Source organism: Chiroxiphia lanceolata, chromosome 17 (genome assembly GCF_009829145.1).
Source record: "Chiroxiphia lanceolata isolate bChiLan1 chromosome 17, bChiLan1.pri, whole genome shotgun sequence".
Lineage (NCBI taxonomy): Eukaryota > Metazoa > Chordata > Aves > Passeriformes > Pipridae > Chiroxiphia > Chiroxiphia lanceolata.
Window position 1 is genome coordinate 9,580,840 of NC_045653.1, and position 14,349 is coordinate 9,595,188.

The 14,349-nt window shown below is 52.1% G+C and overlaps 1 protein-coding gene across 1 annotated transcript; it reads right to left on the reverse strand.

Moving 5' to 3' along the window:
* Positions 1–604: 604 nt before the first annotated feature.
* On the reverse strand, positions 605–14,157 carry RBBP8NL (RBBP8 N-terminal like). Its single transcript, XM_032705110.1, has 13 exons — positions 14,091–14,157; positions 12,746–12,788; positions 12,186–12,281; positions 11,718–11,830; positions 10,606–10,678; positions 9,169–9,335; positions 8,609–8,691; positions 7,053–7,216; positions 5,228–6,032; positions 4,714–4,822; positions 2,690–2,751; positions 2,252–2,378; positions 605–1,078 (listed from the first exon to the last, which is right to left on the reverse strand). The coding sequence occupies exons 1-13, from the start codon at positions 14,155–14,157 to the stop codon at positions 960–962; spliced, it is 2,028 nt and encodes a 675-aa protein (XP_032561001.1). The 3' UTR covers positions 605–959.
* Between the last annotated feature and the right edge of the window lie 192 nt (positions 14,158–14,349).

Below are 14,349 nucleotides of genomic sequence, written 5' to 3' on the forward strand. Positions count from 1 at the left end.
ACTGCGGGTAAAGGAAATGATGGGGCACCAACCAGGGAAGGTACTGCTTCTGGCACTCCTTTGGTCTCCTGTTTTGTCCCCCTGTTCTCCAGCTGTGCTCCAGGAACACCCCAGCCTGGCTCCTGGAGCGATGTTGTGGCTGCAGGGATGCTCACTGCAGTCCTTCCCATCTCAGCCCAACAGAAAAAAAAATATTAAGAGCAGTTTATCCATGTGAAAAACAGCTCCCAGCGATCCTGCCAAAGTCAGCGTGAATTGCTGAGCTGGTGCTCTGCTGTGAGCCACAGCTGGGTCTCACACACTGACCTTTTCCAGGCATGCAGGACACCTTGGGGAGAGGGAGCACCCAAGCCCTCCCTTCCCATGCTCTTCTCCCTGCCCTCTCCAGGGCTACATCCCACCTGTCCACTTATGTGCTTGCTCCTCACTTAACTGGAAAAGGAAACCATGGACTTTTTCCAGGTCAAAGAAGATCCACGTGTGTATGAAACCTGGGTAGGGATTTAATCAAAGCAAGTTTGTACATGCAGCATTTAGCTTGGTCACCACCCTTTGACCAGCCACCAGGCCATCCTACATGAGGAACGGGGTCTGGGTAGTCTGTTCTCCAAGCATGAAATCCCAGGGAAGAATCATTGTTCTGATCCAGGGTGAGTGCTGCAAAGAGATGTTTCCTCTTCTTAGCACCAGTCTGAGGGTCTGCTCCAGTGCAGGGCTGGGGTTGCTGAATGTGCTGCTCCATCAACAGTGACCTGGCTGCTCTGGGGATCACCTGCATGGCTCTTCCTTGCCTAGCCTCTCCTGGAGCACTGAGTGAGGAGTTTCTGAGTGCTCTACCCATTAGTGGGTCCTTATGAATTCCCCACTGCCAGGCCCAGCATGACAGAAGGATTCACTCCCAGCGTGGGTGGGATGCTGAGGCCTCCGAGCCCTCCGTGTCGCTTCATCCTGCCCTGCTGTTAACTCTCCTCAGAGGTATCATTGTGGGAAGCAGAGCAATTCTCCAGTTCCTTTGTGATCCCCACTGAGCATTGCTCCACTTTGATTTTCTTTCTTCCTCTCATTGACTTCTTAGCTCCTGTAAACAGCAAGATGACAGCAGGAGTCAACCACAGAGCAATGGATTTACACGTACGGAATCAGCATGGCCTCATCCCAAAATAGGGACAGTGCAGGAGGAAGCAAAGCTCAGCAGAGGAAAGACCAAGAGAAACACCTCACAAGTGAGATGTGTGGATTATCCAGGGGAGGCTGTTGTCATCCTGGACACAGAAACAACATGTAAAGCAGAAATAGGCAGAGAACTGACCTGATGCAGGAGCATACCTGAGAGGGTACCCAGACCAGCAGGATGTATTCCTTGTATTTTCCCCCCTTCCAGTGTGGTACATGGCCCACACCACATGCTGAGAGAGGTGTTATGCCTCTCCATCACCCCATTCCTACCACAGCTGCATTCAGTCCTCACTTGGGACATCTCCATCCTGTCCTAGAAGGTTGGATGTGTCTGCCCTGGGGTGTACAGGGCATCTTCCCCACCACTGCTCTGAGTGGCTGATTTTGTAGAGCAAATCCTCTTGTCACCCAGCTCTGGTGGTGTACCCTGAGTAAGCAAACCCCTCTGAAGGCTGGGCTGTTAAACAATCTCCTTTCATGTTCCAGCAGCAGACTTCTCTGCATTTATAATTGGGTCAACACTTCCCTGTCTTTATGGCTGGTACAGAGGGGGTGAGCAGCAGGGTTTGTCTGACAGAGCACTTTTTAAGGCCTGACAGACAAAGGTCTCTCTTATTCTTACCCTTATCAGGAGCAGTTTTCTGCTTATTCACCTGTAGGAAACATGAGTACAACACATTCCTCTGTCAGCAGGGAAACCTCCCTAGCCACAGTGGGAGATCAACAGAATGGGCAGAAACCTTTCTCTGCATGTGAATAACTCACCCCTGGGAATTTGGCCTTCCCCAGTCACTGCCTCCCTGACCTGCTAAGCAAACACAGCTCTGTTAGCTTAGGTGCTCAGGAGTGCTCTCCTGGTCACCCTGCCCAGGCTGCCCTGGCTAACCATTAGCAGGGGGCTCCTCCAGCTGGAGACAGGTGTTGCCAAAACACAGCACAGCGTGGCATGTGCTCAGCAGAAGAACCCTCCTCCCCTCTGCCCTCGGTTCCCTCATGCTTTTCTCACAGGAGCCTCTTGGAAAGCAGCAGAAATTGTGACCCTGAGCCGATGCCCCGAGGGACTCCTTCTCCCTACCTTTCGGCCAAAGATCCTGTCCTCTTTTTCTCTTCTTCTGCTGCACATGAGCTTTGTCTTTGGTGCAGAAGTATTTCCCATCAGCCTCGGCTTCTTGTAGGATCTCATCTTCATATGTGGCAGCCCCCTAGAGCAATGAAAACAGTCAGTCTACAAACTACCCTGGATTTCCCAGGGAGCTAGTGGCATTGCCAGGGACCTTTGTGATCATTCCTATGGAGTGATGACAAATGCTATTGTTCATAAACACTCTTGTCTAGCTGGAAAGAGTGATACTTCTATCCCTCAGCAACAAGTTGTGTAACAGGGTGGGAATGAGTTTTGGCACCTAGTGCAGGAAGAGCCATCACCTTCTGGAGGGAGCTTGGGCAGGGACAACCTGTCTTATGGCTCTTGGACCCGGCAGCCTAAGCTGATGGCTGAGGAGAACAAACCGACCTCGCTGTCCGTTGTGTCTGGCTCATCGGATTCCTGCTTCCCAGACTCAGCATCATTGTCATCTAAGGAAACACAAAAAGAAGGGCTTTTTTGGCTGGCAGGAGGCTTGACAAGCTCATGAGCAGATACAGAGCCACTGGTCTGTGCTCTGAGAGCCACTGAGGCAGAAAACAGGTTTAGCAATAAACTGTGTTGCAAAGCAGAGACACTGCGAGCTTAGTGGCTTGGAATGAATGCTTATGGATGATCCAATAGGATTCTGTTGGGAAACCGGCTCCCACTAAAGGTGTATCTGTAGGACTTTGCTACACCAAAGTTGCAAGTGCTGCCCCTACATCTGTGGCTACATTCAGGTGGGAAGCTGGGGGGGTATTTAAACCCCAGACTGCACCCTCCCATTTTAGCTCCAGGTAGGGAGAAGCATATTTTTCACACATTTGCTGTTGGTGTTGGTCAGTGTCTCTTGGCAGGAAACATGTGCCGAGGAGCAGAGGAAGGAAAGGCAGGGGAGACACTTCCCTGCCCAGCAAAAGGTTTTGCTGCTCATAGACCCCAAGGCTACAGAACCCCAGACACAAACCTGCACACACCTGACCTCTGCACAGGGTGAATCTGCACGAGTTGGGGGCCAAACCTTGCTGCTGGTGGCATCACCCTGACTGCACCCACAGCAGCACACCTGGGCTGGCCGTGGAGGGCAGACAGGGCTGGGGACAGGGCTGTCCCCTCTTCAGAGGGGCAGGGGCATTCCAGAAGCTCAGTACTTCTTGGTTATGACACCAGGTCTGGCTAGGGTGGGGCTCAGCAAGGCAGCCTCCCTGCCCAGGTGGGAGAGCAGACATTGCTGCTTCCAGGCACTCCTGGAGTCCCTGTGGCCTGATCCCATCCTCACCTTATCCTTCTGCAGGTTAAGGTTCACTAGAAAGCGCAGAAGTTTTTGTGTCTTGTTTCCTGGGCTTTGTGTCAACCTTAAGGTGAGAACTGAAGAAAGTCCTGTATTCCCACACCCAGAATGTAATCAGCTGAAATTCTTCTGCCATGATGATATCTCCTTAGCATGTAAATCACAGAGGACTCCCTTTTTTTTTTTTTTTTCCACCGTGAAAAATCCTGCTCCGGAGAGTGTTCCCAAACCACTCCGACACACCCAGACCAACTAATCCAGGAGAGCTCAACTTTCTGGCCAAGCCAGTAAGACTGGTACTGAGCAGCTCTCAGCAGACGTGCTTCCTACTCCAATCCCCATGGCTGCTGCCTCCCACCCACCTGGACAAACCTGGCACCTGTGTCCCCTGGTGGTCAGGCAGGGAGAAAGCCTTGAAAGGTCTCTTGTGGGGGATGGAGCAAGGAAAAAGCAGGAGAGCATCTTGGTCTACCCGCTACAGGTACCAGCATCCCTGTCTCCATGCTCAACCCTGTGTGCTTTGCCAGCACAGGGCATGCATTAGAGTAAGGGGTCAGACAGGGATGGTTTTCCAGTGTTAGTCCTGCAAACCTCTTGTGTTTTCCCCATCTCTCTTGGGGATTTCTTGGGTAATGCTGGAGCAGCAGCATTATCTTGTTGCTGCTCACTCTGGAGTGGGTTTTGCCAATAGGGTGGAGCTACATTGACCTCTTTAGCTCCTGGGAATTCCATGCCACCAGGCATGGAGAGGAGGGTGCTCTGCAGGGTAAGCAAGGGCACCCCATGGGTGGCTCCTGACCGTGCTGGGCAGAGACACTGGGCTTTTCTCCAGAACAGCTGAAGTTACTTTCTCCCTAGAGGTACTGAGCCTGAATTTTGGACATCTCTAGGGTTGAAAACTGAGCTCTCAAGGGCAGAAATGTGAAACCTGAATTTCCCCTAATGGCCCAAAAGTGTTGGGAGCCAGGAGCGCCTGGGTCCCTGGAAGGGTCTTTCCTGTTGGTGTGTTTGCAGGTATGTGCAGAGCCCAGCACAGAGCTCCAGGCTGAGAGATGCCTTTGCCAAAATGCACCTTTTGCTCTTGCCTTCTCAAATGTCACATTTGCCTGGGGCTTCTTACCTGGTTCTCCCTTCTGTGTATTCACATCCCATCTCACCCCAGATTCAGGAAGGGCCTCCGGGTTGCTCGGTGTGGAGTTGTTTGTCAGATGTGCCCGTGAGAGCGTGAGCTGTGGGATACAGGGATACAGGGAGCACAAAGGTTGTTGCCAGCAGGCAGGAGGAAAGGATTGTCCCCAGCCCTTAGGTGTGACACCCATGGGGACGAGCATCACAGAGGCGTTTCTGTGTGCTGTGGTGTGTTGCAGGGAGCCCAGCACACCTCCTGCACCAGCCTGCAGGAGGGGGCACAGACACTGCCTGTCCTTGGGCTCGGATGGAAACCCCACAAGCAGTGGAGGGAAGACGGGGAATGAGAGCCCAGGCTGAGCAGCTGTGGCTCTGCCCTGTGCAAGTTGGCATCACATAAATCAAAACCATCCTCCTAACAGTGGTCACAATGGTGCCAGCAGCAGTGCTGGACACCCTGGGAAGGGGAAGGGGCCACAGCTGGTGCCAACGCGAGCTGTACTCACCACAGCTTCATCCTCTTCCTCCTCCTCTTCCCTCTTGGCAGCACCAGGTAGTGCCCGGGTGGCACTGGGCCAGTGGTAGGGGAAGCGCAGGTCGTCCCGCTGTGCCCTGTGTCTCCCACTAGGGCCGTGGGCTGTCAGCTCAGCGGGGCTCTCCCCAGGGCTGCCGCACCCCCGCAGCTCCCGGCGGTGGTGCCAGTCTGTTTCCCTGCCACGGCCGGAGTCTGACAGATCCAGTGGCGTGTCTGCATCATCATCCCTTGCCTCCTTCACCTTTGCTCGGAGCTCGGGGCGGTCTCGGCTCAGCCAAAGCTCCTTCTCTTCCTTCCCATCCGCGGCATCCTCCAGGAAGGACCTTTCCTCCTTGCATCCCGCCGCGATGCTCAGCCACGGGGAGAGGGGCCGCTCCTCAGGTGTGAGCTTGGTGTCTCCCTCTGCCCGCTGGCCTGGCTGGCACTGCTGCATGAGGAGGTGCTGCAGCCGCTCCCGGTGCTTGAGGAGGTGCAGTTTTTCTTCCAGGTGCTGATCCCTCACGTACACCATGGTGGCGGGGAGCTTCAGCAAGGCTGCGTGATCTTCCCAGCCGTCGCGTGACCGTGTCCTGCCCTCAGCATCTTTGGTCCTGAGCAAATGGCTGGAGAAGCTGCTGCCATCCCGCTCAGCCGAGGTGCAGTGACTCGCCAGCCCCAGCTGGTGCAGGGAAAGGTGCTTGTGGAGGAGGCAGAGCTGCTCTCTCCGGGTGGTCAGTTTGAGGTTTTCATAGGATGGAGCAGCCTTGGGGGAGTCAAGTTTGCTTGCTGTTAAATAACTAGAAAAAGCAATGAAAACCTTCATCATTTTAAATAGAGAGTTTTCCCATGGTTTCCTAGCCCTGTAGGGGATGTACATGGTCTTTCTGTGCCCTCTTGCAGCTCTTGGCCTGTGCATCATGCTTGCCTTTGGGTGCTGGGGAGGAAGGTCCTGGTGGCCGGGGGGTTCAGGCAGCAGGTCTCCTCACTGCACACACTGCAGGAAACCATCCCTATCCAGCAGCAATCCGCTGTCCCTGGGCCACAGCACGTCCAGGCAGTGGGTTGAGTGAGGGTGAGGATGCAGTGACCACTCACATCAGCACTGCTGCTGAGACATCACTTTTCAAATCATACCTTACAGCCAGCAGCATCCTACCCACCCTCCTGGGCTTTCTTAGTGCCTTGGTGGGCCTGAAGACACTCAGGACAGAGGAACAGCCCACTCTGCCCTAATCTCACTCAATGGGAGCCTTTTACAGCCATGCTAAGAAGGTTGGTACAGTGCATGAACCTGCCCTGTAAATTCAGTCCCTGCTATCGCTGGTTATTTCCCTTCCATGAGTGCAAGCTTTTCCCAGGAATGCTCAGCAGAGCTACTCCCACTCTGGAAAACTTGCTACTGGTGAACTCACTAGCCTTGCTCAGCCTTCTGTGCTTCTGAAATCCATGGGGAGGATAAGTCTGGGAAGTGCTGAGCCCTGTAGAAAAGCCCATTAGAATAGATAAGGAGGAGCAGGGATTCCTGCCTGCCCTGGGACAAGTCCTTCTCCTAGCTGGAGGTGGGGGCACCCGGTTCACTTTATGGGTCTCTCTGAGAAGCTGGAATAATGAGAGGCTGATCTTGTTGGGCTGCATTCCGGTCATTTTTTGCTGGTATAAACTGGGAGATTCCCCCCTCCCCAAGGCTGTGGGAGAAGATTGGAGGGGAAGGTGGACAGACACAGTGAATACTGGCCATCTCATCCCAGTCTGCCCAGTGAGACAGTGCCTTGGGCCATGGATCAGGCCCACACCACAACCCAGGAACTGGTACTCACGCCTCAAGGCTGGGGCTGTGCTCGCGCTCCGGAGGGAGAGGAGTCTTCCTTGCTGGTGGGGACACTGCTGTCCCTGAAGGACTTTTTTCCAGAAGACAGGGCCTGGAACCAGGTCTCACCAGGGCAATGGTTCCATGCAGCTGGTTGGAAATCCTCTGGGATGCCTGTGGCAGAGGGGAGAAAGTCCAGGTGAGCCATTCTGCTGTGCACCCCGAGCTACAGGGAGCCCAGCTGAGCTGGGATGCATCTCTTCACCAGTGAGAACAAGATAAGCAGCTCCTGAGTGCTCTGTTTGATGATTCTGGTCAACAGCTTGACCAGATTTTTATTAATTTCTACTGGGAGATTTCCCCCTTATGCTTTCTGGCAGGATCTACTGCACTCTGTTTTTGGGCTGCCCTGATTTGTAGAGCAGGAGGTCTTAAGTCATGATTCAGTGGCTTAACCAAGATAAGACCCTGCAAATTCCCTAGCCTTTACTCATGTAAGCTCCTGGCACACACAGCTTTGGTGGGTGTATTTCTAGTGGAGTACCTGGTTGTGAGGCCAGGACATCATCATCTCCATCAGCTGTCATGAAAGGCTCACCACATGTTCTGACTTGACTTTTCCCTGCCCACCTGGAGATGCCACCAGCCCTTCCTGCGATCCCTATTAATTATCCCCACAGCCTGCCTGGAGCCTTACCAAAGCCCCTTTTCACCTGCTCTTTCAAGTTTTTTGTGGAGGTCAGGTAAGCAAAACCTGTGCCAAAACAGAAGCACCTCTGTGGGTGTGTATGTGGGCTTGATTTCCCATGACCAGGAACAGGGCTCCAGATCCTGCAGTCTCATCTCCCAGCACCCAGTGTCACCATATCACTCAGCAACCCTTAGCTGGCACACTTTCTGTGTTTGTGTTTGCATCAATGCACAAAATGGCAACCACTGAACCCCAGGCCTTTGAAAATACCAATATTCATTATGCTGCACATGGAGAGACACCTGTATCTGCTCTTGGGCAGGGCTACTGTGGTGTGTTTGTTCCTGGTACCCACAACTCCCACAGTTTACACGTTCTCCAGGCTTTTCCAACATTCACTGTGCTCCAGCTCCTTGCTCACCCAGGTAATGGAGAGCTGACTTTATGGCTGAGAATAAGCTACACTGAAATGTGGCTCAGCACAATCTCCCCAGCTCCCTCATTCCTCAGAGGTTTCTCCAGCAAGACATCTGAGAGAGGAACCAGAGCAATGGGCAGAGGACTCAAGGATGCTGGATGTGTTGTCATGAAGGATAAACACAGGAGCAAACATGGATGTGCATGTTCACAGCAGGGACAGGAGCCTGTGCCAAACTTCACATGCTTTGCTTGCAGCAAGTGGCAATTTCTGCAGAGAGAATGCATCTGGCATTTGGTAGGTGCCCTCTTTGGCACTGCCCAAGTCTGGTTAGTTGTTTCCCCTCTGAGTGCCTCCTACTCTTTCCCTATCCTAATCTGCTTGTCTTGATCCAGTTCAGATGACCACAGCGGTGGGAAGAATGCCCGAGGACATCGGACCACCTCTGACAACTCACCATTTCTGCAAGGCTGACTTCTTGGAGGACAGTGCCTGGGGAAGTCCTGCTGCTTGGAGAGCTTCTCTGTGCTGCAGGCTTTTCTGCAAAAAAGACACAAAGTTGCCCAGAGCTGCTGCAGCCCTACCCTGAAGTGTGCTGGAGTCTCACAGCCTCCCAGGGACCCACTGGCTGGTACCAACCACCTCTTATCGAAAACTTTGAGTCAAAATTTCCTTTTGGCTCAAGCCAGCACCTGATTGAATGTTCCCTCCATTACACATGTGGTTGGGCAAGGCAACAACATGGTCTCTGCATGAAACAGGATCCACACTTGCACATCACTTGTGTTACAGTGAGGGCTCCCAAACACTCTTTTTCTCTAATGTAGAGCAGTGTGTTTCTCCTTTGATGTGCATTTCTCCCCCAGCACCTGTTCTACCCATGGCAACGTCCATCTGAGATGCCAACAGCTTGGCCTTTGCTCTCCGGATCCTTTCCCAGAGCAGTTTTGCACCATGACTCTGTCACTCTTCCCATCCCCAGATCCGTCAAGGGTGGCAGGAGCCAGCAACACCCACCTTCTCCCAGCTCAAGGTCTGCCACATCATGGTGGGCTTCTTCTGCTTCCCTGTGAGCTCCTTTCTCGATGCCAACATTTCTGCTCACCGGGGACAGTAAAGGCAATGGGGAGCTTGGCGTGGAGCTGCTTTCTCTGGAGGTGACTCCTGGGTTCTTTGCCCTGTCCCTGTTGAAAGGAAAAGGACATGAATTAATGGGAAGGGGTAGGAGAAGGAAGGTTTTGGAGCCACTGTACTGGGAGCTCTGAGCCTGATATACAAATATACATATTTATGTAAGTGTGTATGTGGATAGACTGGATCCTCAGACTCATCTCCTTCCACTGAAGCTTATCACTAACTCAGCTGCAGTCTGGAGCATGGGACAGAACCAGCACGACAGCTCAAGGTCTGATTGCCCCACTTGGCTGTGGGTAACATTGCAGGATGCCACGATGTTGGGTAAGCCAGGACCCAGCTGTGACTATTGCAAAAGCCCTGTGGGAACCTGTATGTCCCTGGCTGGGCTTTCAGCCTGATGTAGGGGTGGATTCAGCATGAGGATGTGGTGGCTGTGCTCTGTCACCATATCAGGATGGAGGGGTTGATGCTCTTGAAGACTATGAGGGAATGACTAAGTCTTGAAGACACATGTTTATGTCATGGACAAAGTCCTGGCTGAACTCTGATGCTGAGACATAGATGTTTGGCTGGAAATCTTCCTATCCAGCATCCCAGGGAGAGCAGAGCAGAGCAGGAGCATTCATCAAGCCCTGCCCAACCTACAGCTCTGGAATTAGTCAGGTCTTGAGAAGCATTTGGGGAGTAAAAGCCACAGTTTCTCTTTAAGTGGATGATGTTCCTGTGCTCCAAAGAAAACACATTTCTAAACTAATTCCTCAGTGCTAATTTCTCTGGACTTTAAACCCTTGAGGAATGAGCTGATTTGTATATATTGGTCAGCCTGGCAGGTTACTTGGCTTTCAGCACAGTGCTCTGCTGGGATATGAGCCTGTTGGTGCTGATCTCTTCTCCCTCTTTAACCGCATCACAGTTCCTTGTGTGTCACTCTCCTTCCTCCGAAACAGAACCTGGCTGATGCAGGAGGGGAGCTGGTGCCATGGAAGAGCCCAGGTGGAGGTCCATGGCCAAGCTGAGCAGCCCAGAACTTTGTTTCCCATGAGCTGTACCCCATGAGGAGGAGAGGGGTTGAATACTCTTGTTCCCCAAACACTGAATCCTTGGATGCAGGTTAAAAGGGGAGCGAGCAAAGATCAACAAAGGTTTTGAGACTGTTAGGAATGTTTCAATGTCTAATATATACAGGAATCCACAGGAATTAGATGCTAAAGTACCCCTGAGGATGCTGCAGTCTGGACATAGCCCTGCTCAGCTGTGGGGATGCCCCTGTCCTTACTAACACCCCTGAGAATGAATGAAACCCAGGGAAGCACTTACTCCAGGCTCCGGAGCTTCTTCAGTTCTTCCTTGAGAGTTTTGTTCTCTTCCCTCAGGCGATTCGTCTCATTAGCTGCAGGGACAGAGGTTGGGCTGAGGGTTCAGGTGCTGCAAGGAGAGAGCTGATACTCCCCCCAGCTCGCTGGGGTCCCCAAGGGAAGAGGAGGGGGGAACGGCAGCAGGTTTTGGAGAGATGCCGAATTTCCTTCCTTCCTTCCTTCTCTGAAAACGTACAGGGACTAAGGGATAAGAGGGAGCAACTTTCTGACTCAGGTTTCATCAGGACTGGGTCTGCTTGCAGCTCGTCCAGCTCAAGGGGAGAGCACGACCCAGATGCAGCAGCAGCCGTGGTGTGGTGGGTTGGACACAGCCAACATCCTGCCCTGAACACCACAGCCGCCCCTGATGAGCAGGTGCTGAGTTAGGGGGGGACTGGGGGTCTGAGGTGGGATCAGGCAAATTCCAGAGGGAGCTGAGAGCACCCAGCAGGCGGGTGCTGCAGCGAGGAGGCTGCAGGCAAGCGCGGGCAGGGTGGGTGACTGCCTTGGCTTGCTCCTGCTCGAAAGCAGCACTTGGGGAGCAGTGGCATAGCAGGGGAGATAAACCAAGGGCTGTTGGCACCTCTCCATCCATCCTAAATGCCTTATCTCCCTTACCCCCAGGACACTCCCGGGGTCAGCTCAATCCCCAGGGAAAAAAAACCACTCTTGAGCAGTGCTGGGAGCCCTGCCAAAAGCTCAGGAGAAGATCCATCACACGTGTTGCTTGATTTCCATTTACCCGTGCTGAGCTGCTGCTGTGACTTTCCTGTCTTTGCCAGAGTGTTGCTCCTGCCATGCCAAATGCATCTTTTTTCCTTGCAGCTGACATGGCCTGGCATTTCTTTTCTGGAGGCACAGAGAGCTGCAACCCCCAGGTCTGCTGCTTTGTTACCTCTGCTTGGGGGGTGTGGCTGACATCCACAGCTCTGCTCCCTCCCTTCTCCCCATCCCGAAACCCCTTCTGGGTGCCTGGTCACCACGAGGGCTCCTGTGCAAGTATCTGGGAGAGGCATTAACTGAGCAAGGGCTGAGCCAGCCAAAGCTGAGCCTACAGCAGGCAGTGGTACGTACAGAGGATGAAGATGTGCTGCAGGCTCTGGAAATGGGAGGTCTCATACTCATTCTGCTTCTTTTTGGCCAGCTCCTGGGTGACCATGCATCTGTCACAGAGACCTGCTCGCAGCCTGGAGGAAGGAAAAACCATGGCCAGCAGCTTGTTACCACACGGTTCCCGTGGGGGAAATAAGCTCCTGCCCTCCCCACAGAGAAGTGTGAACACCCAGCCCATCACCCCAAATTGGTGAGAGGGGTTATCACTGACCCTTCCACCCCCCCAGATCTAGTCCCACCATCATGAGCTTAGGAAAGCTCCTCTGCATGTGCTCAGACTCCTCCAGCTCTCCCAGCAGCTGAGTATGAGCAATACAGAGATTCCTGTGCTATACTCCACTCCTGGGAAGACAGCAAATTCCGAAGTCTCCCCCTAGGATGGTGCAGTTGCTGCCACTAAGCAGCACCCTATTGAAAACCAAATCCTACCTGTTTTCTAGCACCTTTACATTTTCTTTAAGGACCTTTTGTTGTTCTCTCAATTGGTGATTTTTAGCAAACAGCTCTTCAATTCTCTGAGCATCACTAATTGAAAAGACAGAACACACAAAAAAAGGGGGTTATTGGATTTCTCCCCAAAATCTGTGCCTCCATCCACAGCGCCCTTTTGCTTGTGGGGCAGGAGGGGAAACAAATGTGTTAGAGCCTAGACACTGCCCTGTGACACCTCCCTTGGAGTTAGGAGCTTGCTTCCTCACAGTTTATTGCTTCCCAAGAGAATAATCACGAGCTGGCACGAGCATCACTTGCCAGTGGGAAGGCGAACTGGAGGTAGGTTGGGATCACACCAAGCCCTGCCTGTGCTGGGGACTTGGGTGGCAAAAACTCCCGAAAGGTTTGAATTTGGCAGAGCCAGAAAGGCAAGCAGTGCTCTCTAAATCCATCAGTTTTGGAGGAGAACTCGGGAGGTCTGAAAATCAAGTAGTGTAACCACCCCTCCACCCCCTGTCCCACCCCGGCATGGGTGGGGTGGGCTCGGCGTTGCTCACCGGCACTTCTCCGTCGTCAGCTCCGTCAGCTTGCTGTGCAGACCTGGAACAAGGAACAGAGGCAGAGAGGTGGGTGTTTGTTGCCAATCCCCTGGCACTCAGAAACAAACTGCAGCGATGGAACCTCAGGAAGGTGCATGGCTTTGCAGAAATCTCATCGATTTGCAAACCGTATTTCCGAGAAGGAGTAACACGCTGTGTGTGTGAAACACCACCACAGTTTAATATGGCTGGAAAAGCTGTACAGGCTGTGAGCACATTTTGTATTCTGAGTATTTAATGCATCTGCATTTGCCTCCCACCCCCACCAGAAGTCTGGTTTAGTTTTGTTTCTACTTATTTCTTGCTACAGCATACATTTCCCAGGTGGGCAGTATTTTATAGCTCTCAGGGTTGGAAAGCATCTTGGAGAATATTTACAGCTGAGCAAGAATGGCTTTGGTTGATGGATCTGCAGACGTTACATCCTGTCAAATACATTTTATGCAAAGTAGATGTAAACATGTGGTTTAAATTGCTCAACAGCTTCCTCTAACTCTCACACGGCTTGAAATTACACAAGTGAAGAATGAATTCATAAGCCAGAATCCTCCAAAAGTGCTGATGTTTTGTTCATAATATTGATACTGGGAATTATTCTAATAGGAAAACAATTGTATTTGGCATTTGGTTGCTTAACCTAATGGGTTTTATTTTAATAATGTATGACCTGAGGAATAATTTATTCCCTAGAGGAATAAACTATCCAACCTGACTCTAATGCTTTCTTTAACAGAGCTTCATCTCCTGCTGCTTCTGTCTTATAGATTATTGCATCTCTCTGTTTTCCCTTTGATCCTTCAGTATCCAAATGTACTCCAATCCTTGTTGCTTGGAGCAGATGCCCAGCAGGTGTGTGTGTCACCTCTGCAAACCTCCCAATTCACCTTTAGCACAGACTATGGCACCAGGAGCAGGAAAGGAGCCAAATCCCCCACGGCTAACGCTTGGAGCAAGTGGGATTCCCGCAGGGACTGAGCACCTCCGTGGCTCACTCTCCAGGAGCCTTGGGTCCTCTCTTCTGCTCCTCCTCATCATCCAAAAAGTTACTGATTTTCTCAGTAAATTTTGTTCTCCACCGGTGAGAGGCACCAAGGTGCCATCAGAGGGGGTGCTCCCCTGAGGGCCAGGCTGTGACCCCATGTCCCAATCCATCCCCACGGGTAATGCTTGCTCAGCACTAATCCCCAAAGTTCCACACCTGCTCCTCCTCCCTTCAGGTTATTTGAAACCAAACAGATCAAGGTGGCATTACACAGAAATGGACCTTGGCCAATTTTTGATCAGATATCTCGTGTCTCCTTACCTTGGACCTCTTTCTCATGGATTTCCTTGAGCTTGTTCAGGAACTCTGCAAAACTCTCCGTGGTCATCTTCAGGGCTGAGCCACACGCTGCTCCTACACGAGGATGTCCTTTTGTTTCAAATTATTCAGGTTTCAGCCTAAAATACAAAGAAAAAGCCCAACAAAAGAGATGAGTCTTGTGTATGTGGTGTTCTGGGGCAAAGCCCAAAGCTAGGAAAGGAAATAATTTGCTAAACCATGAGATGCATTTTTGTCCACC